The sequence below is a fragment of the Pavona decussata genome, unplaced genomic scaffold (assembly GCF_977016875.1).
Source record: "Pavona decussata unplaced genomic scaffold, jaPavDecu1.1 SCAFFOLD_113, whole genome shotgun sequence".
In the NCBI taxonomy this organism is placed as follows: Eukaryota; Metazoa; Cnidaria; class Anthozoa; order Scleractinia; family Agariciidae; genus Pavona; species Pavona decussata.
In genome coordinates this window covers 450,456-475,482 of record NW_028145527.1, presented here as the reverse complement: position 1 = coordinate 475,482, position 25,027 = coordinate 450,456, and the positions used below count along the sequence as shown (strand labels likewise).

Below are 25,027 nucleotides of genomic sequence, written 5' to 3'. Positions count from 1 at the left end.
CCATTTGCTACTTTTATGAGCCCAAAAGACCTTCACACCTTCCCTATTATTATTATTGTTATTATTTTTTTTGTTGCTGAAATCAAGGATCCCATCAGAGGTGAGTGCCCAAGCACCAAGATAGCTGCTTTGGACATAAAGAACCTTGTATTATTCTTAGTGTATCATCCTCTATGCATGTACAAATAATGCAATGCTCAGTACAACAATGATTATTTAAGCAGCTCATTGTGCCTTGCAAATCAAATGCAGATAATGACCTTTGTTCTTCATATCAAGAGTCAAATATTATTGGACTTGTGTATTATGTGGTTCTAATTTTCGAGTCTGTGGACTCCTATGTGTAAAATTATAACCTTTATTAACTTGTCATCAAAGAAGCAGTCGAGGGGGCATGCCCCCTAAACTTAACATAAATTTCAGGTGAAAACTTTTCAAGTGTTATGTGATAAAGGTGAATCAAGAACCACTGAAATGGAAAGCTCATCACTACCAAATAAAACTCTAATGGGAAACTCATAGGGACTTGCTCCGTTTGCTCACATGCTGCAAGTAACCAAACATTCTTCAGATCTCAAATCCAGATGTGGTACCTCCATTTCCCAAAAGAAATTCAAACTTCCATTTTTGAGAAAAAAAAAACCCTTTAAAACAGCAAGGGTGTACTCGCTATTTTAATGTTGGACATAATTGGGCGCCTACTATTTACACGGACCGGTCTTTCTGGTTTGCTGGTATATAACCAAGACAGCAGCATGGTGTTAGGGCTAGGATGGTTCATGGTTCATTTATTTCACACTATTTACACAACATTAACATAGAAAGAAAAGTATTACAACAAATGATTACAAGATAAAAATAAATACAGTACAAATTATAAAATGTGTGTGGTGGTCAAAGTAGCAAAGGCTTTCTAGCTGACCACCACCTACTTTTAAGTAAACAAAGAAATGACACTGAGCTTTATTGAGATATTAGAAAATGCAGGAAATGTTTGTAGAGCCTAGGATGTACAAGAGAGAATTACATTTGTGTAAATTAAGGTATGTTCGAGATATACTGAACCGAGCAAGAAATCTAAACAGGACAAGCTTAAGAAGAAGAACAAAACAATAAATAAATAAAAACAAAAAAAAAGCAAAAAAACAACATACAAACAAACAAACAACAACAACAACAAACAAAAAGAAAGGAAAAAGACAACACATCATCAGCAGTAACAGCAGCGACAACAAAGATCAAAATATAAGCAGACAATTATTATTATTATTATTATTATTATTATTTTTAACTCTATTATTATTATTAGATAGTTACATACTATTATATTTGATCATTAATAATAAACAGAACATATATTATTTGATTGACAAGAGATCAGGTGGGCCTTATAAAGTTTCTCAAACCTGTTAAAAGTTTTTGTTTTTGTCAATGCCATGGGGACAGTTTCCCATATGACAGAAGCAGAGTACTTAAAAGTAAATTTGCCTATGTTAGTTCTAACTTGTGGTCGGTGGAAATTAAGCTTGGCAGAATTTCTGGTGTTATAGGAGTGGACAGTTGTTGTAGGTAGGAGGAGGCCCTGTTTAGCTGGTTCATATAAAATTATATTATTACAGTGACCTTGAGTTGTGTCCTTTGGCCTGTAAAAGAAACCTGCCGCATTTACACAATCCATTTGGTTTGGAAATTTAAACCATTAACTTATGGAAGAAGGAGAATTTGTGTGACCAAATCAGCTGAAAGACTACAAAGAGAAGAAATAATTTTTACGTATCACTGGTAGACCACAATTTCTGAAACTTTGCAAATGAAAATATGACATGAACCATTTGACTTTCCAATGCGAAATTTAACACCAAGATGCCAATCAGTAACTCTATTGTGCCTCATCTACAACAACGACCACAAAATTTTTCTGATAAAGCTTCGACAACAAAAACTCTCTGCACTGTCTGTTGCTACCTTTACCTTGGGGTGCACAAAAATGATGTGACATTTCCCTGCCTGTAAATTACAGTATCTTCAATACAGTTACCATCAAAGGCGAAAACTGGTACAGCTTACTCCGGTTGACTTAAGTGTTTTTAATTGATCGTCGATAAGCACGTTGATCTTGAGTGGAGAAAGCACAATTACGATGGATTTGTTCTTGGAACAGTTTTCATTACAAAGATGGTCTAGATGGTCACAAAGGGTAGGAACTAATCTTAGTAAAAAAGTGATTTACCGCGCTTGTTGATTGCAATCTCTCCTGTTGCCTTTTTCGTTTTGGTTTAAGTTTCAAGTTTTGTTGTCCTCTCGACCGAAGAACGTTTCGAAGAGCACCCTCGAAAGCGAAAACCTCACCAGGAATGATCACAGTTACGAGCAGCACGGTGGACAAAGGATGATGGGCAGGCCCGTATTCCGGGCCTCAAATCGAACTTTACCAGATCTCCCCTCCGCCTGACCGTGGGAGATCTGGGTACGAGATTAGTCCAACATTTGAAACAAAATGTACACTAGTGATTAAAGTAGCGATTTTTAGTGCGGTTTCAAATCGACTGTGTAAGCTACCTGCGATTGTTGATGTTACTGAAACGCAATCTCTCGTCCATTAAGTTGCGACTTAACAAATGTTGTGCATTAGCAATGATCCCAGCATCAATCGCATAAAAGTTCCTTACGCTCACATCGCAAGATCGCGGCTGCTCTTGTCGCATCAATATCGCAGTCCAATCGCCGAGAGAATACACTTGCGACTTGACACCGTACTAAGAACCAACGCAACAATAACCGTGAAATTTCAACGGAAAGCGCATGGTAAATCGCTAGTGCGAGACAACGAAGAAGAAAACGAAAACGTCACCTGAAAATATATCTTTATTTCATTTGTGCTACTTCGCGATTATTTCAACTCGCTCAACTTTTACAAAAATTGCCAAGTATCCAGGAACCAAATTGGTAGGAGTGGCGTACAAGTTAAGACAGAAAATGAAAAATTGTCCGCCGTACGTTCACGTTCTCCACAAAACCTCAAATGTGGTCATTTCACGTTGTTGTTTTGCAGAGGACGGCAGAGAAATGTGCCAAAATGTAAAATGCAAGTGCAGAGCGATTGTTTTGCTCATTAAACCTACTATTTTGCGGCGTTGTCGTTGCCGTCGCCGTCGTCGTTGCTTAAGTTCCCTAATTATGTAACGTACGTCGCCGTGCATGGTAACATATCGTACTGAATTTGAATGAATCTTGAGTGACTTACCGGACTTGGGGATCCTGAAAACACTGGTAAGTAATGTACCCCTGCATTAACGTACTCCCTGTAAATTATTAACAACAGCAATAATTCAGTAAAACGAGCTCGTAAATGGAAATGATGCTAGCTCTGTATAAAACTTTAGAACAAAGCTTAAGGATACTTCCTGGGTTCGCGGGTGTCCTTTGGAAAAAAAATCGTACGCGCGCAAGTTTTAATAAACCTCTAACAAACTATATATCATTATAAAGCTTAATAAATGTAGTTTCCTATAAAAAATATAATTGAGCGATCTTTTCCTTTTTTAAGTGCCAGGAGCCAGTAGAACCTCGAATCGACCGATGGTCGTTCCATTGAATTAATCGGTTGTCGAACGCCGCGCGAAGAACAAAATCGCTGCACAGTGTTATTCACAAGGCATCAATCAACAAAACGGTGTCAGGCTTTTTCGAAATTCTGATTGGTTATTTAGATATCCACGTCTAAAGTTTGAGTAGCAAAAAATATTTGAGTCGTGTTGCGTAAACAGTCGCCACGGGAAAAATATTTTGAAAATCAAAATTCCCTGACACCTTTTTGTTTGTCATTATTCCTCGAATCTTCTGGCCAAATTTCACGACAATCCGTCAAAACTACATACCCTATTAATTCGTTCAAAGTCGACATGCTCTGCCAAAATTCAAGTGCGAGTTTTCGCTCGATAAAGGTTTGCAAGAAAAACAAGCCTCCACAGGAGATTATGACACCTCATTAGGTGGCGAGCCAATCGAGCAACAGGACCCCATGGCGTCAACAACAATAGCACAAACCTAGTTTAAACCTAGTTTAATGGCCTTAGCTCCCACGAGTCTCCTGTAGCTCAGTGGTAGAGCATCCGAACTAGTAATCGGAAGGTCTTAGGTTCGACTCCTGATAGGAGCACTCGGATTTCTTTTTTCCGAGTATGCCTGCGTCACTTTCTTGAATAATCATCATTCTCATTCATTCACCAGGCTGAAAATATACCATCACATTTCTTTCATATACCACACATTCGACATTCAAATCCTAGCAGTATGCAGGATGTTTGTCCCATGAACCTAGTTTAATGGCCTTAGCTCCCACGAGTCTCCTGTAGCTCAGTGGTAGAGCATCCGAACTAGTAATCGGAAGGTCTTAGGTTCGACTCCTGATAGGAGCACTCGGAATTCTTTTTTCCGAGTATGCCTGCGTCACTTTCTTGAATAATCATCATTCTCATTCATTCACCAGGCTGAAAATATACCATCACATTTCTTTCATATACCACACGTTCGACATTCAAATCCTAGCAGTATGCAGGATGTTTGTCCCATGAACCTAGTTTAATGGCCTTAGCTCCCACGAGTCTCCTGTAGCTCAGTGGTAGAGCATCCGAACTAGTAATCGGAAGGTCTTAGGTTCGACTCCTGATAGGAGCACTCGGATTTCTTTTTTTCCGAGTATGCCTGCGTCACTTTCTTGAATAATCATCATTCTAATAGCACAGAATTTCGCGGAAAAAGTATCGCGTTGCAGACACGTTTTAGACTCCGCTGTTGTGATCGAGCGAGATGGGGAAAGTGGCGAAAGGAAAACGTAAAAATCAACCAGGAAAACGGGGAAAAACCAAGGCTAACGAAACCAGAAGCGCGTCAGCGGAGAGTTTGCCAAACTGTGCACTCCTTGGAGGAGTGCACTGATAACAGAGATAAAATCTATTGGGTAGGTTTTTCGTTTTGATTGCGTGTAATGTAATTTACGCTTCAAGCTAAAGCGATTATTCATTTCGTATCAGAGGAAATGTATAATGAAAGAAAATCGCATTTTTACTGTTATTTAGGTACGATGGTGATTTCTTCGAAAGAAATATTCAAGATAGCGTGGAGCGGAGCAAAAAGCGAGAGAAAGGGCCACGCAGAACGCGCTATCTCCAGTATTACACGTGGGCTGATACGCTTCTGTTGAGTTCTATTTCATCGGTCTAATTCTTGCTTATTTTATTCCAATGTTTCATTACAAACGTGCAGTAAAACGTTATTTGGTTTTATCTCGCTGCAGAAGAAAGAAATCGGCCCAGAGGATGCGGAATCTGATATTTAATATTTTCACAGGACGCTTGCAAAGTAGTCAAAGTTACCCGACTTTTGCACGGCAATCAACCTCTGTGTACTTGATCCAATAACAGTGGATTAATTTGAAGGCCGCTGCTCCAGTTCTTCTTGATCACCTTCGACAGAACCTTCAACGTCGACTAGAGTTTCTTGGTCGAACCAAGAGCCTTTGTTGCTCTCTGCAAGATCACGTTTTCGATCTTCGCTGAAACCTATCTTTCCCTTTTTCTTAGGCCCTGGCATCTTCTTGGATTTTATCCACAGGCTCTTTTCGTTTTTTGATGATGACTTTTCCATGTGGGAAACGCCGGCAAAGAATAGAAAATTCGACGTGAGAAATTTCCTGGAGGCGAGATGTAAACAAAATATGCTTACTGTATTTCTGAAATAAGAGCTCCCGGCCGGATGAAGCGTTTGCCGCGAAAATTCCTCTGGGGCGTCTCGCACTAAGAAGATTATGACACCTTTTTTACTTATTTACTTTTAGATGGAAATACGTTTTCCTAAATATCTCGCGCGCTTTTTAATATTTTTCAATTTTTTTTTCAGTAAATGTTAGATAAAATCCCCAAATTCTATTTGGTCGAAAAAAATGTTTTTTCCCTTTTTTACCCTATCGAACCCAGGAAGTACCCTTAAAAAAACTTGATTGTTGATTTGACGGAAAAACGGCATATCTTCAAAAGTTAGTTTTTCTGAGCGAAAGACAAAAAAAAAGCCAACATTTTCTCGGTGATTTGAAACACTCGTTGTAGAAGTTTGAAAGAACTCGAAGTTGTAGTGGAACACTCGCCGGCGTCTCATGCTTCCAGTTTGTCGTCATCCTAAACTTTTTTAAAAAAAAAAATTACTCAATCAAACGACTTGTGGTGAAACAGTAACTGCCTAACTTATGTTCGTTATAGTAGAACAACTATCTTGTTCCTCACGACTATCCTCAGCCAGTTTTAAGACATGCTTAATAAAACCTCCAGCTTACTTTGAAAAAAGTTGCAGAACAGTCCAGCCAAATGGTGTCACGGTCAAAACTTTGCCTTTGTTAACAGTTACAGAACCTGGTGCAGCTCTGTCAGGACGCGGTGTATACGAGGCATCAAGAGAACATAGCCTGATTATCAGAGTTGTCGTGTCTGATATGTGAGGGTGAAATACCTGTAGTCAAGAAAGTAAATGATTAAACTAATTAAACACCAAACAACAACTTCTGGAAGATGACCAGTGTAATTACATTTCACCGCATTTTACATACAGCCTCTACCGTCGTGTACATAGCTTTCACTATAAAGTGCCTTTTTTACGTGGACTGCATGTAATATCAAAAACCTCAATGTTCGTCAAAAATACTCCGCGGCGTATTTTCAACTCTCTTCTCGGTGTTTGATATGTGATGAAACACTGTGTCTCGTGTTTGATATAACTTCTCAAACAAACTGATTTTGAAGGGGAAATTAAGGATGCAAAAACGAGGAGTTTTTCATCAGATGTCCAAACACGTCACGGTGCATGATTTCCTTTGTCTTTGGCTTTTGAATAGATTCTATCAGGTGTTACCCATAGCATTACTCTTGCTAAAACTACATATATCAATGTGTTAAAGTGCCCCTAACCCTTCAATTTGTTTTCTTTTGGTAGATTTCTATATCTGTGAAGAACTCATTTTCGAAAAAATTTTTTTGACATATTGAATCATTTTTATTTTACGAGCGCTAAAAGTTACTGAAATTTTTAAATTTTTGCGCCCTTTAAGCCCCGCTGGACAAATTTTTGTCTCGTGGGCTCATTAGGAACGAGCCAATGAGAAGCGTCCGATATTTGACACTTTCTTAGCTGTGACGTAAGAAAAGGACACCAGAAGGATTCAGAAGGAATCTTATGCATGCTGATTCCTTTCTCTACATTTCGAGAGTTGCTGCATCCAAAAACCACACATTTTTAAACCATTTTCTCTGTTTACAATTGAAGCATTACCGCGAATCTTCGGATATTTTTGCACGATGTCCTTTTCTTACGTCACGCTCCACATTTGGCCGAGTGGGGGACTAATGCGAACGATAGGTGAAAATATCGACAAGACTGCCTTGACTTCTAGCGCTCGTGAAAAAAAAAGGATTCAATATTTCTCAAAGATTTTTTCGAAAATGAGTTCTTGAATGATATGGAAATCTACCAAAAGAAAACAAATTGAAGGGTTAGGGGCACTTTAAACAACCTTATGGTTAAAAATTGTATTGTATCTAGCGATTAAATTGTACTTACCATTGGTGGGTCTATCCATTTCGGCGATTTTTGGTAGCTGCTGAAGTCACGCTTCTTTACGAGTGCTTTCTCTTCTCCACCATACCCATCTTCTGTGAGCTGTTGGGTTCGTACATCGTGCCCAGGAGACACATAAACAAGCACGTTTACAAACTGAACGTTTCCAACGAGGCCAAATGCCTGCTCTACCATCAACGACAGACCCTGAGACATTGGAAAAGTAAAAGTTATAAGTAAATAAAATAAATAAATAAATAAATAAATAAATAAATAAATAAATACATAAATGATATATCAAGCTAGTTTTCAGTCACTCTACTCAAATGATGGGAAACAAATGATCTAAATTCAACAGAACAGGTTAAAAATCCCAACTACCCCGAGGCAGACCAGTTGGCTATTTGAACTCGAGACCCCCGGATTACAAGTCCGGCACCGAGTAACCGCTCGGCCATGCCGCGTCCCCGGTGCACCAACGTTCGTGGGTCTGTCTAACGTTGGGGACTCCTTTTCCCATGCTCGTGACAATTATCTTACTATTTTGATTTATAATTCTCCTTTTTTGTTGTTGTTTTGTTTTGCTTATGATCGGCACTCCCATTCTCCACTAGCAATTCAAATTTCTAATGTCAGAGATATCACGACAAACAGTAACACTTCACTTACTTGTTTTTGGTCATACTGCACAACTTTCACAAGCTCTAACGGTTTGGCTGGTTGCCTCATCAGCAAATGTTTGCTTGTCCTCCGCTGATACCACTGATTAACAGCTCGATCATTTGTAAAATCAAACCCTTAAAAGAGACAAACATGTTATCAACAAATGTCGAGTGTCCATTTCCAATGTCCCGAAAGAAGGTCTTAGCAAGGGCTTTTGAAATTCAAATAGAAAATACGCATTTTTCAGAGATAACTAAGCTTCAATTTGGGGGAAAAATGCCATACGTTGGTATGATAAATTATCTCTGAAAAATGCGTGGCTACCCCCAATTTTCTTTTTGGATTCCAATAGCCCTTGCTAAGATCTGCTTTTCCCGCAAAGTCATAAACGGTGCAAACATACTGCTGTATTAAGAGATACCGTCCTTAAAGTCCATATATGAAACTTTTTCTTCTGTTTCTTATAGTTCAAGGAGTATATAAGTGCTGGAAGTTTCACAAAACGTTTTAATAAGTTGTTATTGCCAGATCAGCTTTGGTACAAACAAGAAAGATTATCTTTTTACCATCTTCATGATCTGCTTCTCCTTCTTTGACGTCACGCACAGCCTCTCTCACTGTTGGTAGGTAGGCTTGGTGGTTCTTGAACCTTCTGAAGATGCGCCACTCCGAATCATTTGGTTTACAATCATCACTGAAATAGTATCCACTAGGGTAGCCAGGGGATTCTATGTACTCCTTTGAAAAAAGAATTGATCACCAAGTTCAGCTCGTGGATATTGAACAAGTCAGATTCGATCAGATTTAATCCACGGGTCACAGTATTTCAGATATCCGGGTGCGGGGTATACAGTTATGCAATGGGACAAACCTCCAGCGCAAGCAGCGTGAAATGAGGTTGATTTTCCAACTTCGGGAACTGTTCAGCCGGATGGACTTAACGTCAATTTTAGCTATATTTGAATTTTAACTTTTAATGCACGAGCGCGCTACTATTCATTTACGCGCGTGTGTCCGGCAGCGTAATTCAGCGGTTTTCTCCACACCGAAGGAGGGTTATTTACCCGAAACGTCTGTGTTTCTTTCAAAACCATTTTTGACACTTCTTGATATTTGTTTTTATATCAATCCTATCTGAAAACATTTTCAAGTGTAACGCATCTCCAAGGAACTTTCCTTTCACTGTTCATTAAATCAGGATATGCTGGACTAGTATTATGGAAATCACTTGCGGGAGACAACCTTCTCCAATCACGTGGTAATCACTTTCTCCTTGAGAACATATTGATGTCACTTCACACCTCCTTATTCTAATGTCCTCAGAAATGATTAGTTAATTCTAAGTGGAAATTGAAACCAACCTCAGAAAAGGGCAGCAGTCTGATAAGAATCGAGCCAACTGGAATGTTAACTATTCCATCAAAGGCTTCCTCTGTTAGTTTCGCCACAGTGGATGGGAGAATATGCTTGAGCCGCAGTTGATGTCCTCCTGCATTTAAATACCACTACATGGAAAGTACAAACATTTACATTAATAATTTTCGAACTGGTAATTAACACTTATTCCACGAGCGCGTGTTGGATATGAGATGATAGATAGCCAACGAGGCGCGTAGCGCCGAGTTGGCTATAATCATCTCATATCCAACAAGCGCAAGTGGAATAATTGTTTTATTAAAAACAACCGAGAAATATTGCTAGATCTTACTGATTTCGCTGTGCAAGAACGACCAGAAGGCAATTTAATGGTTGCCATTTCTCGGCCATGGTATAATTGCTCATATACCGTGGCCGCTAAGCCAATCAAATCCCTCGAATTGCATTATACAATGATGCACTTTTTAATAATAAAAGTTACAAGAGCTGATAAGCATCAAGAGTAAACAGACTGATATAAGGCGTGTCAGAAAAAAAAAGTTTTCCAAAACACTCAGCTCTCGATGAAGGTCAAACCTATGTATAGGTTGATTGCAGGTTACGTCATGGCGGCCATGTTGGTGGTTAGGAACAATAATTTTTTTTTCCTCTAGGAGTTAACTTCCCTTTTTATGCAAACTATGTGAGCAAATTTTCTTTTGCTTTGGCACCATCATGGCGTCAAAGCAACCAACCTATTTCCATACATTTTAAAGCTTGGTTTATAGTGCGTTTCTCAATTGAACGTCGAAATGCGCGCCTGCTAAATGATTTTGCTATACTACGCTCTGTGATTGGTTAGCAAAACTCGCGCCACTTTCTCAACCAATGAGAAACAAGACCAAAACCAATCGTCAGTTGGTCGCAGGTGTCTTACAGCGCCCAACACCGCCTCGAGTTCTGATTGGTTTATTCCGGTGTTTACGTCTATCCTGATTGGTTAGAGTGATTACCCTTAATAGACCCTTCTCCAAAATGGCGGCCGAAAATTCAAATAAGTTAAAATTAAAAACGTATACCAGCACTAGAAAGAGCACTTTTACTTTAGTAACCCTGCAAAGATTCAGCATATCAGGTGTAATATCAACTGAGAAAATGTAAGTTGAAAAATGAAAAATTTACAGACGTTTTTATGACTGGGGGTATGACGTATACCCTCAGTCATACAAACGTCTGTAAATTTGTCAAATTTCATCTTACATTTCCTAAGCTGATATCACACCTAATATGCTGAAACTTTGCAAGGTTACTAAAGTAAAGGTTCTATTTCCAGTGCTGGTATCAGTTTTTTCATTCAGTTCAATTTTAACTGTAATTCGTTAAAAGCCCCATTTTTATAACTCTGTGAAAACACGGTTAATTTTTTACGCTTGGACGCAAGTACCTATAGATTCGGTACACGACACATACCTCATCATTATCGTCTTCATTGAAAAGCCTGATAATGCCGTTTCCACTGACAATCAGTTCTCCAGTGTTCACATCAAGTGTATAAATTCTAAGTAACAGCATGGCTTCCCCAGTGATGCCCCCAGAAGGGACATTCACGGTGTACCTGAACCTAAATTTGGGGCTCCGTGCTGAGGAATCCAACAATGGAAAGGCCTCAATGTCTGGAATATCCAACGTTGCAGGTGCCTTCCAAAAAGGTCCCAAAATGCGCCCTGTAACCTGTTGTAAATGTTCAACAACTAAAAGTTTGATTACACAGTACATGTAAGTGTGGTCAACTTCCCTTCTCGTCGACAAGAAACGGTGCTAAGGCTTTAAGTCCAGATAAAGTACTGACATGTGGCCAATTCAACAAGTTTGAAACAGAACGATTGTCCAATACTATTAAATTTGTGTGTTTGTCTTCTATGCCAAACTCAATTTGCGTTGGTAATTAATACCCTGGGGATTATGCACATTGAAGATGAGACTTTGAAAGAGGCCACATGTGCTCCAACCCATCACTCTACTCGAGCCGGCAAAAGGGAAGGGTTGGCAACCCACCCTCCCACCCATTCGAGTAAGTCGGGGTTGATCCTCATAGCTCCCATCTTCGCCTGGTCTTGGGCTTGTCCCAGGCCAGAGCGATTCTCCATACCTTATTATCATATCATTAATAACAATACCCAGGGTAGAATATTACACTATCAATTGTGTTGTCCCGGCATGCACATTTCCGTCGGACGTTCATGCTACGAAATTGCTCGCTTTAACATGAGTAAATACAAGACTTATTGATGGTAACGGTACTGAATTACAACGCAAACTAAAGTGTAGGATCATCATTCTTTAGGCAAAAATATGCTAGTCTAATGGAGCAGTAAGTAAACTAAAGCAAATATATTAATAGGTTAGAGCTAGAAGCTTGTGGGACCGTGTAATCAAACAAATATTTTAAACAAACAGAATAGAAACTCCTTAAAAATCCAAACTGACAGGGAGGCATACCAGTTGGCTATATAAAAAGCGTGGCCGAGGATTTGAACAAGGAACTACCCCCAAACAAATCCAGCTAGTGGTGAGAGAGGAGACTCGAACAGTTGCATAAAAGTTAACGGCGGGCGTAAATGCTATCGTCAGACGTTAAAATACTGATTGTGGCTGGGCTGAAGGTCTGTTGTTAACTCACCCCAGATTACGAGTCTGCGCCTCTAACTACTCGACCACGTCGCCTACCCTTACATACTTTGTTTCAGATACCAAATTGATATCGCGGAAGATGGGAATCTCAGAGGCACCCAACGGATCGTTTCGGTAAATTATCTGTTCGGAAGGCCCTAAATCCCCTACAATTTTCTAAAACTAATTTTCGCCTCGAACTTTCGCGATATGGGAAATTTAAGGCCTGGTGTTTTCGGATTGATAAAAATGTCGTTTCGGGTACCGAAAAAAGGTCAGCTAAGATTTTCGGAAAGGAAATAAGACCTAAGTTTTTTGGGAAATTGCACAAAAATGCCCTAGTAATTTCGAAAAGACTCAAGTTCCCCTAGAATGACCGAACAGATAAAAATATTATGGCGCAGCTTTAAATGAATCTACAGAGCTTTAAAGGCACTCCAGATAGTCTAAAATAGCGTTTCAAAGGATCTGAGAGAGAACTCCCATTGGGTGCCCCTGCGAATCTGTTAGTGGTATGATTTTTACTCTCAGTCAGTTTATCGATGTGATGTTCAGAAATGAAATTGTAATCAAATGCCTTTAGGTGTTGTTAGATTTTGGTGATGAATTTTGACGTTCGGATACCACACTTGTTCGGATGCTTAAACTTTGAGACATTTTGCTTTACCAAAAACGTCAACTTCCAGCAATGTTCAATTGTAAGAAATGAAGAAAAACTGAGGCTATATGATTGTTTACCTTGATGACCGTCGCACCGTCAGGTAGAAACCTGACTTCGTCAATGTACACATCGAACGAGTCACGATTGGTAGTTACTTCTATGGCGGGTTGGTCCACTATCCTCTCCACCCATAATTCCTCGGCATCCATCTTCGGTGTCGTTCTTTGCACAGACCGCCTACTACTAGCAGGCCTGGCCACCGGTGAATGATGGGATTTTGGCACAGAAGGAGATGGACTGGGTATGATTTCTTCATGTTCTGATAAAGAGGGAAGCTGGGAAGGACTGGAAGTAAATAAAATTGGTGTTTAAATTACAATCTATAGTAGAAATCTTTTTTCCCTGTGGGCTTGTAATGTCAGCCATAATTTATACTACTTATTCACAAATAATTGAAGTTCTAAAGGTCGAAGTCTGAAACTTAACAGAGGGCTGCGTTCTAGGTTGATGTCAATGACATCTTAGTGACCAATCTACATAAAGCGAGCCTGAGAATAATTACACGGAGCTTAACAGATTTAAAATATCATTTTTGTGAATTGCGGTTCATGAATCTCAATGCAATTTGTGTTTGTTTCCCTATAGTTGCTGTAAAAATGATTGACTGCGATATATACAACAATCGTCACCCTTTTGTGTAGTACACCTAAGACACCTTAAGTTAACATCACTGCTCCACTGATTTCAATGTGGTGATTTTGGCGTGCGTAGTTGTTCTGGGAATTGTAATTAACCTCGAGTGCATTTAAGGACATAGAGTGCTGAGACTATATCAGAACAACAGGTTAAGGTAATTAAAATTTCACACCGCAACTATCAAGCATCGCCATTACAGACTCGCTACATCTGTAAGTACTAGACCCGAAGACTAACAATTCGTTGTTATCAGAAACTTAAGAAGTCACAGTTAACGATAATATTTCTCGCGCTCCCTTGCGAGTTTATGAGTAACGGACAGGAGTTAATCCAACTGGTTATTTTTGAAATAGACATCTTCAAAACATGTAAAGGTCTCTCTTTATGAAGCTTATAGAGCATTTTCATTCACGTGACTGCCGGCCATATTGGTTTACTGAAACAAAAGAAAGTATTTGCATAAAAATAGAGTTCAATTCCCAGAGGTTTAGTTTGGGACATCCAACGTGGCCGCCACTTCTTTGTTTTGGGACACCAACATGGCCGCCGTGACGTCATGTGAAAACATTCTATACTAGACAGTACTAGCATGCTCTCCAGTCAGTGCACTACAGTAGCTACATCCCGGGAATAAGCACCAAACAAATCCATACTTACGGTCTCAGATTACCAACATCCATTAGAGCGCCCCCACTGTTCAGGTACGACAGTCCCTTCTGGATATCCAAAGTGAACAACTCAGATGGCCGATCTAATAAAACTCTTCTGATGCCTGCATATCCCTCAGCTTCTAAGATGTAACCTCTGAGGTGCTGTAGTAGAACGAGGCAAGTGTTCTCCATCGCACTTGGTTTCCAGCTGGACATGAAGCACTGATCCCAAACCAACATTACAGCATCAACTCCTAGAGTTCCTACAAATCCCTAGTAAAAACACGCAACAACAACAGAGTAATGGTCAAGGCTTTTTCAGGCTTTCTTTTCGCAACTGCTTAGGTTGCGTACTAACTGCAAGGATCTTTCTTCTTTCTAATCTTTCATCTGCAGTTCAAAATATACATGTATGTTTCATATACAGTCGAACCTCCCTTTGCGACCACCTCTCGTAAGCGACCACCTCTCATTAGCGACCACTTTTCCAAAATACCAAAAGTTTTCAAGTCAATCACTATAGATGGAACCTCTCGTAGGCGACCACCTCTCGTAAGCGACCACTTTTAGAGATGATTGTTTAAAATTTTCAATTGTTTTCAACCTCCCGTAGGCGACCACTTGACACACAATCTACTGTATCTCTCACGGGCAGAAATTGAAAAATGTGTCGCTGTAACATATTGGCTACATCTTTACAGCGGACGCCGTAAATCTCACAGTCGAAGCTACCGGAAGTGTTTCCTGAAATAGCTTAGCATTCGGATTAGCATTGAAACAATTGATGAAATACACATGCACTATCGTAGGGCTTAGCTAGGCTTCACACATGGTCTTCAGAGTCCATAAAATGTGCTAATTAAGTTATGCGTTTGGCTACCATGCATTCCAAAGACTGTAATATACCCACCTCTCCTATCCACTTTCTAATGAACATAGTTGGATGAAAGAGAAGTTCCTTAGCATCCGTAGGCAATGATTCAAAGGTACTTCCTAGTGCCTGCTTCTCTGCCAACATTGCCTTCTCTTTTTCAGTGTGAATGAAGTTCACCAGAAATTCTTGTGGATCAGATGATACGTTCTTTTTGGTTTCACTGACGAGATGATTGTACAGCTCGTCATCTTCATGATGGAGTCTCTGTAACACACGATCGGCCATATTGAATATTTGTAGTCTTGCCGGGAAGCAGTCTTTTAGCAATAGGTGAAGCAAAAATGCCAGCTTATGGGACAGATCAAATCCACCTGCTCCAAGTACATTCCAGGAGTTGGATTTCACCTGTTCGTTTTCAAAAGCAAAGATCAATGGATACACTAGCAGGGAATACTGTGGTTCATAACTCCTGTTGAAAACATACAGTACATTCAATGCCTCTGCAGCACGCTGGATGTGCACGTCTGACAACAGCTCACTCTGAAGACCAGGTCTGAACTTGCACGCCTCTGTAACAGCATGCCATATGACACGAGCTATTGGAGAATGAGTTGCATTTGACACACCTAGTTCCTTTAAGCCCCACGAAAGGGCGCTTTCAAAATGAGAGTTCATATCCTCTAGTTGAGTGTCCAAGTTCTCACTAATATTTAAACTGTCTGCTGCATTCTTGCCCTGTATTCTCATGAACCAAATTATGGGCCTCAGTGAGCTAGGAAGCTGCCGTCCTTCAAGCTGCTCACAAACTTGGTTTAACTGTGTAGGGTGGTTTCTTAGGAGAGCAGACAATGCCTTGCCGAGAGTATCACTCTGGTGACTGTAACCAAGGAGATCTGACCGTCTCCTCCCAGATGAATTCTGCATTAAGAGAAAATTCCATGTATCAGTTCAATGATAAATAAATAAGTCGTATAACTGAATTTTGTACAATATTTTTTTTTATATTTTTATATTTTTAGTTGTTAATCAATCAAAATTGTGTACTTGAGCAGGAGGGCATATTTTTTTTTTTTTTTTTTGGGGGGGGGGGGGGGGGTGTCATGTAGTGTACAGGTGTACATGTATGTGGTTAGTAAAGTACATTGAAAGGTTCCACTCTGTATGTACATGTACATGCCAAAAAAAACAAAACCCGAATGAACTCCAAAGCTTACATCTTCTTGTAAGTGTCCACTTCTCTTTTCAACTGCAGCAAGTTCCCTCTCCATCCCTCGATACACTGCTTGTTGCGCAAATCCCACAAACTCCAACATATCGCGAGAGACATTTCCTGCCGGAGCATCCCCTCCATCCCTCCAGTTCAATCCAAGCCTGTTTGTGATCTCTTCAAGAGAGGTTTGAAGCCAAATCTGAGCTTCTTCTTTGCTGGATTCAGACAATGAGGCAGAGGAGCCTAGCGTTTCCTTTTGAATGTAATAAATATTATATATAATTACTGTAAAAAACGTTAATCAAGGTTTTCATCTAGCTTGTTAAAAATGGTTTTACTGGTTAATTTCAAGCTAAAGGTAAAGTAAACTTTAAATCAAAACAGAGGGCCAAAAATCTTTTGGAAGAATCATTATTGATTAGTAATAAAACTCGAATCAAAGTTCACATTAATCCAGGATTAGCTTAATTGGGCTTTGAACAACTGGGCCCTTGTCAAAACAGTATTTACTACTATACTTGAACAGGGCCCACCAAACCTCAAAAAAAGATGGTGGTCTCAGCCTGCACCTCCCTTCCTCAACCTCAAAAGATGGTGTCTTTAATGCAATAATGAATTCACCACCCTCTTATATCCAGCAGTAAAAAATGACAGTCAGATTCTGAAACCTCGCTTTTCTTGTTTATCTAGCAGTGCTGACTCTTGCTAGCTGAATTAAGTTCTATGTCAACTCAAATTTTAATGTTGGTAATGTTCATGAGACTGGCTGTATCTTCAATAACCCCCCTACCCCAGACAAGATGGGTCCTCTTCGAACAAATTTGTTATGACCTATTCCCTAAGTAAGAAATTCCCTAGACTGAGAAATATTATGAAAAAAGGAATATTTTAAAGGTTTTAATTTGGCAATGGGCTTCAAATTAGTAAACTTTGGACAACAATTCACCTGCTTGTTGAAATGAATTTGGACATCCTCAAGATATTTGTCAACAAACTGTTTTCCCAGTAGATCCAGTAGTGGTGGAATTGCCTTACTCTGAGAACTCCTGCAGAAGGCCTTCACTTTGGTGGCAAGGCTGCTATTAACAGCATCTCTAATCTAAACCAATAATTGAAAGCAGCGATAAGTGTTCAAGTTAACAACTACACTGTATTCACTGTTAGTATTTTTTCTCTATACTTCATCTTTTATCAGAGCTGTGAAAGAGAAAACTCCCCACATGGCAGTACAGGACTGTCGCTATAACATTACAAAGTTCAATTATTTTTGAAGTAGCCGGAGAAGTAGAAAAGTAGCCAACATAAAAACAGGAGGAAATAAGTACACTATGATTGGTGCTATCAGTATCATACAACCACAATGCCCATGCTCTATAGGATGCCGTATATGTTGTGGTCCAATTTTATCCTTGGTTTAATTTTTATTTCCCTTTGTTTTGGGGTATGGTAATGTATGATAATGAGTTTAAAACAATGGGAAATGAAAATCAAACCAAGGATAAAATTGAACCACAACATATACACTGTAATTTGTATAAATTAATAAAATATTACAGATTAATCAATGGGTAATTAGTGTTTAGAATCAGTTGATTACTCTGAGTAATCAATGAGCATTATCCAACTAAAAAAAAAATACAGTCCACTGATTGCTCACTGGTTACACATTGACAGCAGTGATCATTAACTGATGTTGTTGATTACTTGTTGATTACCAATCTACAGCACATGCTTGTATATTTTATTATTACTAATTCAGAACTGTTACAAACTTCCTATACACATTTACAAATGTACAGTTAACTCTTAATCAATGTTGTTAGGATGTGGCACCCTAAGATTCAAAACTATCACAACCTTCAGTATGTGCAAATCCCACAAATGTTTATTAATTTGCATGTTTGTATGCCCTTCCCTTTTTGAAATGCTTTCCAAAGTAAGAAAGATATTTCTGTAGAAGTACTGTAGAAGAAATAAAGAAATGTTCTCATCTAAAATTTCTAGAATACACTCAAATTCATGTTTACTTTTCACTTTCTTCTTTTTTATTTGCTTTTTCTTTTAAGTTTATTGAGTAGAAATTACAACTACATTCTAAAACAGTATTTTAAGTCAAATCAGCATAGTCAGCGTTAAAACAGTGGAATCTTGATTTATTCAAAACCTCAATTTGTCAAAACTCCTGATTCTTTGAACCAAAATTTGTTTCCCTTGGATTTTTTATTTCAGATTTTTGGAACTAATGATTTTTCGAACCAAATTCAGTTTCCCTAGGAGGTTTGAAAAATTGGTATTCCACTATAAAAACATGGCTTGTACAGCAAAAACTATCAGTTACTTAACTACTACAACTTACAAATGTTAAATGACCTAATTTTTATTTTCATTTTTAGTTTTTAATATCTGATATAATTTTCCTCTGTCTTAATTACAATTAGTCATAATCATAACCTCAAACAATAAAAAATAATAATCAAACTAGTTTGACAATTTCAAACCAAAAACAACTTCATTTATAAACACTAGAATAACAAAATAATACAGTGTACAGTGTAGGTATAACTTAGAAATATAATTACTCAGCTTGAATAGTCATGTACATAATTCAACGATAATTTTGCAACTTAAAGTAATTAACTACAAAGGCCAAAAAAATACAAGCATGTACCTTAGTCCAAGGTGAGCCTGGTAAAAGTGTTTCTTGTAAACATGAATCCAACCATTCCAACTTGTATGGACTGTTGACACTATTGATACTCATTGTAATAAATTTGTATTTTGAAATGGTACGGTTCTATTGATTACTCCTTTAATGTAAGTATTTTCTTATTTACATGTAGAGCTGTACAGTTACTCGTTACCACTTTTACACAAGTTATAGATCACATTAAATAATTAAAAGACAGTACAGTGTGTTATGTATTTTTAAAATCACAAAGGCATTGTATGTTACCTACCTAGATGAAAATTATGGCTGAGATTTAGCAAAATGAAAAATACTAAAAATTAAGATGTTTGCCTTTGTTGAGTATCAGTAATAAAAAATATTCAATCCTATAATTTTAATTATTAATATCACTTTTTGATTTCTTTGTTATTTAATGTAATCCAACAAAAAGGAAATTTAAGTTTGTTTTCTGTGTTGATCTAAGAACCACACAGAACACTTAAATTTATTTTAAAATAAAATATAATTTATGTACTTGTTCTTTCTTGGTGTTCAAGTAGATTTTCATAAAAACCTTGAAAATAACACTGTTTTATCTTATGGCCTGAGAAAGTCTCTGATATGTATAACAAAAATCAATAAGTTTAACTAATCTCACTTTAAAGTGAGCTGACTTGAAAGATTCAATACAGCTCTAGCTATAAACTAATACTATATTACATCAATAAACTTTATAAATAACTTTGGGTTAAATAAAAGAACAAAAATATTTAAAATGTTAACCTTTCATTTTCCAAGAAAGACGTAATACTTTTTAGCAAATTAATAGTTTTTGTCCTTGAATTAAACAGCTGCAAAGTCTGGTCCACTTAAACCAAAGCAGTGCTTGAAAGTCTTATCTTTGTAAGAATTTTCATGCCAAACACTCTGCAAAATAACAAAATAAAATAAAAATAAATCAAACATACATGCATTTAAGTAATGAAATTTTAGTAAATATAACATTGTACATTCACTATACATGTAGATAACATATGCAACATATATTGCGGTGTAAATATGTTTTGATGCTGCTTTCCCTTCGGTTCATCAGGTGCCATAAACTGGTGAAGAAAAATTTAGCTGGTTCACAAAATTTCTAACCAGAAACTTATATTTAAAGTCAAAGAGAGTTAAACTGTGTACAACAGTACACATACATTGTTGATCCCATTAGTACTGATTGCTGGCACAATAGCTACCCTAAATACATTTACAAGTATGGCCCACCTGGATATGAACAAGGGCATGCATTTTGCCGATGGTTCAGTCACAGTGTACATGTATGTAGTCACGAAGCAAAGTGCAAAGAGGAAGATAAACACGACTAAACAAAATTTAAGCTTAACAATGGACCCAGCACGTTTCTTATTTCTTTAACAATCTCATGGATGTCTCAATATTAGCTATATCAGTCTTGAACTTACGTGGAATAAATGCTGTTAACCCTCTCACTCCCAAGAGTGACATATACCCTGTATTTATATACAATTATCAATTTGTATAACCCCTTACATAATCAACAAAATTACATCTATTTACATGTAATCATCCTTACTACACCTAATGAATTGTTCTATCTAATTTTAATGTCTTCTCATTTAACATTATTTTATACTCTATGCATGTAAAAGCAAATCATTACTGACATGTTATGGTGATCACAATTCACAGTACATGTAAAAGTACTATACATTATTGAGTTAGAACTGAGATATTCAAAAATACAACTCATTCGTACATTTTTTTTTTATGTGAACATGTCCCACTTATTGAATAAAAATACTAAAATGCTAAATTAAACAGATTTGGAGATTTTACTCACCTTAGACGAGGTTCGGCATTTGACCAGACACAGCTCAAACTGATCACTGACTGACTTTGATATCACATTTGGTACAGAAGATCCAAGATTTATAATGTGCTCCAGTAACTTTTTCTGTAGAAATAAGAAATTGGGTTGTCAAAACGTTGTCATCATTGTTCTCTAAAATTCCCTACCACTAGCACTTGATTTGAACCTCCGAAACTCATCGACTTTTGACATCTTTCTGAAAACATTCTGAAAGCTCCTAAATTTCAACTTGCTAATAAAGATGCAGGGACTGTGGTCATAGAAGGTTTTACGTTCACTGCTCACTCCTCTACCTCCAATAAATTTTGATCCACCCCATTTGAAAGCATTATTGTTGGAAAGTTTATAAAAAGTTAATTAACTAAAACTACTGTAAAACTTGACAGATAAGACAGATTATGAGCTGTCAATTTCTATCACGTGCATGCATAGAAATCTAGAGTGAATAATCTACATTGTTTATTAATATAAATCTACTAGTGGTTCAACAAGACAGTTTATCATTTTCATTGAATAATTGATATAAATAGGTCACACTGTTAGGTTAGTCACTCTAATGACTACTCGCTTAATCTCCAACAGAACAGATACTGAGTAGCGTTGAGACAATATTAAAGTGAACACTGAGTAATAATTCATGATAGAACCCAAAAGAGTCCAAGTAAAAGGGACAAAATGATCATAGATCTGAACTTACATTGCTAGGATTCAAACAGCAAGATACACAGTGCTCATAGACGCTGCAGCAGTTATTGCTCTGACAGTTTGTGCACTCATAACGCCGAGTGCTTTCACCGCCGCTGTGACAGCATCCACTGGCAGACAAATCCCTCCGCTGGCAAACAAACCCTAGGAACAAATGACATGCACATGTTTTAAAATGGAGTTTAAGTCAACTGTTCCATTCACTTAGAGTAAATACTATGGGGATAATTTGGGAACAGCAGGAAATAGAATTTAATTGAAACTAGTTTGAAATCATTTTGACCAAAATTTATTTTAAACTGTAGCATAAATAATTTATAGCAACTGAGAAAAACACTGAAGTCTGTTTCCCTTAAATTGAGAATCCTGAAGCCAATCCTTAAAAACATACTTGAAAGGATCTTTGTCAGGATCTCCATAAGACAGGGCTTCTGATATTATGGGATGTTGCAATTTCGCATAATTGACCTAAAATCGCAACAAATCGCATAATTTATGAAAAATCGCAGAATTTGTACAAAATCGCACAATTTAAGAAAAAAAGAGCAAAAATCTCGCTTTAAGTTAAGTTCTTTTTAAGGAGTTTTTTTCTTTCAAAAGGTGTCAAAAATCACCTGGAAGCTTTGGTTTGCTGATTAAGCGAACAAACAGGCGTTCTATGCTTCATTTTACATGCTGGGGACCTGGTGCTGGTTTTCAATATTAAACAAGTGATCATTGGCCCAGAATAAACAATCCTTTTATGTAAATACACCAATCACAATCATTGATATATTTTTAAGATGTCATTAATTTTGATCCCTTCATACTTGCGATGTAGGTATTGGCGTTTAAACTGCTTGATAGTTGCTTGCAATAAGTAGTTATTTTGTTTTAATTCAAACAAACATCCTCGTTAAGGATAAGTTTGTTGTTAAAACGCCGAGCGCTTCTTCACAGGAGAGAAAAAAGATCGCACCTTCCTGTAAATATTTTGGCAAAAGACAGGGCAAGAAAGTACCCGAAGGAACGTTTCATGTTGACGATGGTCTGTTGTTTACCCTGCGAGCAGTGCCTCCTTCGATCTTCCTCGATGTTTTGCTCTTCGTGCAACATAGTGGTTGATCATCTTCGAAAGTTGGTGGTTTACAAGCACATTAAAGCTGAGTCACACAAGCGGAACGAGGAAAAAAATGCGTGTGGGAAGCAACAAATGCTGACTTGACCAAATTAGCAATATCTGATTTTCAATAATTTGAAATGAGGCAACAAATGATTTATTTCAGCTGTTTCTTCATTTCTCCGTGCTCTAATTGCATCTTGAACAGCAAAAAATGGATTGTGCTCCTCTTAGACCTAATAAAACAAAGTTTAATTAGCTTAAATGAAATCGCATAATTTGCCGCATAATAGACCTTTCTTGCCACATAATGAGACTTAAAAGTGCCACATAATTTCCAAATTTTTTCCGCACCCTATCAGAAGCCCTGAATTAAGATCTTTATAGGATCCTCCTGAAATCCTTTACGATCCTTGAGGATCCTTAACAGACCCTTGTCTTCAAGGATCTTTACATGATCTTTGCAGATCTTTAACTATCTTTGAAGATCTTACATTATTTTAGAAGATCCTGCAAAGATTTTCACCAGGCTCAGCCTGGGGACATATATCATACATGAAAATACCTTCACAGAGTTCTCACCTCTTTCATCAACAATCAGTAATGCACCTTGAATGGAGTTTCTGCAGGCTCTGAATTCTGTCAAGTTCTCAATGTCAATCCACTGAAAGTCAACAGTGGGTCGAGCTTCCAAGATGTCTGACTCTTGGTAAGACTGAAAAATAATTAAGTTAAAAAAAAAAATCAGCAAACCATTATGATTTATCAGACATTATGATACTATACACTGTACATGCAATAACTGCTTTGAACTGGCCATGGAACCTTACACCTACAGTCAACTCCCTTAATTGAAGACACCCTCGGGACCAGGAGTAAGTGTCCTTAATAGTGAGAGGACCGTAATCATCATCATCAAATCTCCATAAGCCAGTAGGCACATAAGTCCGTTGGACCATAACAGCAGGAATTTATTTCAGTCAAACATCTGTACTCTATTTTTGCCAGAGATTTACATGTAGCTGCTGTCTGTATTATCGGGGTGTCCGTAATGAAGGGGGTGAATAGGTCTACGGATCACCGGATTTGGTAAATATTTTAGCCCGGATTCTGGATTCAGAGCGAAATTTTAACGGATCTGCGGATCCTATGATCACAGCGAATCGCGGTTTTATCCAGTTTTAGGGCCCGGATTTTGGATTTTGGTTGTTAAGAAGTTCAAGTTTGCCCTTTTTTCTCGTATCTGCAAGATTTTGTTTCGATACAGACATTGGTTACATAAATATTTCGTTGATAGTCATCCTCAACGCTAAAACACAATATCACACCAGGCAACTCCAACAACTGAAGTCGCTTTGTATCTTGCCTATCATCTAACGCGGCAAACAATTTGCGGATTCGGATTTAGTTCATTTTTTTGAGCGGATCGACGGATTCAGCCATTAATTTTAGCGGATCGGCGGATTTACATACCCCTATTCACCCCCCTCTGTAATGGAAAGGTGTCTGCAAGGCAGGCGTTGACTGTAGTAGGGAACCTAAACAACAATCCTGGCAATGCTAACAAAAACGTCACTTAAAAATATAAATGTTACTTGAGGTAAAAGTACTTCACAATTATATTTCCAATGAAACACAGATAGTAAATTTAGGAAACAAATCCTTTGAAATTACCAGTCAAGTGATGAGGGCACATGTACATGTATTCTGTCTACTTAAGAACATCTAATCATTTATTTTTCTTGCCCAAAGGACCTCTGGATGTCCTTGGAACAGCCAGGTTTTGGCGAGAGCGTTATCCACACTCGTGTACTGTAACGAAAATTAAATTTCATTCCATGTTTTTATTATTTTATGCCATAAGCCTGATTATCACTAGTTCTTATACCTGAAAAATCATAATGAACCAATTAATGTTATTAGCGTCAACAAAAGAAATTGCCTTTCTAAACTTTGCATGATACTACTATCGATAGAAACTCTTCCTTCACATAAGTTTAAATTAGATAACTCACTTACGCTAAGTTTAGTTTTATGCACATATGCTATCAATTTGACAAAAAGAACAGTGTAGCTCATGAACTCATCGATCGTCGCTACATTCCGAGCTACGTGGCAATGTTCACTCTTCCAAGGAAAGACACTTACCTTTCTAAAGAAAATTGCTCCTATAATAATGATTCCTATGGCTGTGAAAAAAGCCACAAGCCAACGACGAATGAACACAACGCTCATTGATCTCCAACAAACATGGCTTCCGTATTATACTGCATGTAATC

At 37.8% G+C, this 25,027-nt stretch overlaps 2 protein-coding genes and 1 long non-coding RNA gene across 3 annotated transcripts in view; 1 reads left to right on the top strand and 2 right to left on the bottom strand.

The window, feature by feature from the left end:
• LOC146470592 (uncharacterized) overlaps positions 1 to 3,236 on the top strand; it is a 7,153-nt gene extending 3,917 nt beyond the window's left edge. The window contains exon 3 of the long non-coding RNA XR_014866998.1: positions 2,475 to 3,236. This is a non-coding gene — a long non-coding RNA (uncharacterized LOC146470592). The remainder of the gene's footprint in view (positions 1 to 2,474) is intronic.
• Positions 1 to 19,190, bottom strand: part of LOC146470591 (uncharacterized) — a 24,958-nt gene extending 5,768 nt beyond the window's left edge. Inside the window, exons 1-13 of the mRNA XM_085121761.1 lie at positions 19,051 to 19,190; positions 17,329 to 17,481; positions 16,387 to 16,635; positions 15,209 to 16,090; positions 14,306 to 14,571; positions 13,030 to 13,297; positions 11,092 to 11,352; positions 9,627 to 9,770; positions 8,832 to 9,003; positions 8,272 to 8,399; positions 7,606 to 7,809; positions 6,329 to 6,501; positions 3,245 to 3,302 (exon numbers count right to left, since the gene is read on the bottom strand). Coding sequence (XP_084977887.1) covers positions 3,245 to 3,302; positions 6,329 to 6,501; positions 7,606 to 7,809; positions 8,272 to 8,399; positions 8,832 to 9,003; positions 9,627 to 9,770; positions 11,092 to 11,352; positions 13,030 to 13,297; positions 14,306 to 14,571; positions 15,209 to 16,090; positions 16,387 to 16,635; positions 17,329 to 17,481; positions 19,051 to 19,143 — 3,051 coding nt within the window. The 5' untranslated portion in view covers positions 19,144 to 19,190. The remainder of the gene's footprint in view (positions 1 to 3,244; positions 3,303 to 6,328; positions 6,502 to 7,605; positions 7,810 to 8,271; positions 8,400 to 8,831; positions 9,004 to 9,626; positions 9,771 to 11,091; positions 11,353 to 13,029; positions 13,298 to 14,305; positions 14,572 to 15,208; positions 16,091 to 16,386; positions 16,636 to 17,328; positions 17,482 to 19,050) is intronic.
• LOC146470590 (SREBP regulating gene protein-like) lies at positions 18,405 to 25,027 on the bottom strand. The gene is made up of 5 exons (XM_085121779.1): positions 24,897 to 25,027; positions 23,331 to 23,463; positions 21,642 to 21,793; positions 20,915 to 21,028; positions 18,405 to 19,977 (listed from the first exon to the last, which is right to left on the bottom strand). Exons 1-5 carry the CDS (start codon positions 24,981 to 24,983, stop codon positions 19,894 to 19,896), a joined length of 570 nt encoding a protein of 189 aa, XP_084977905.1. The 5' UTR covers positions 24,984 to 25,027; the 3' UTR covers positions 18,405 to 19,893.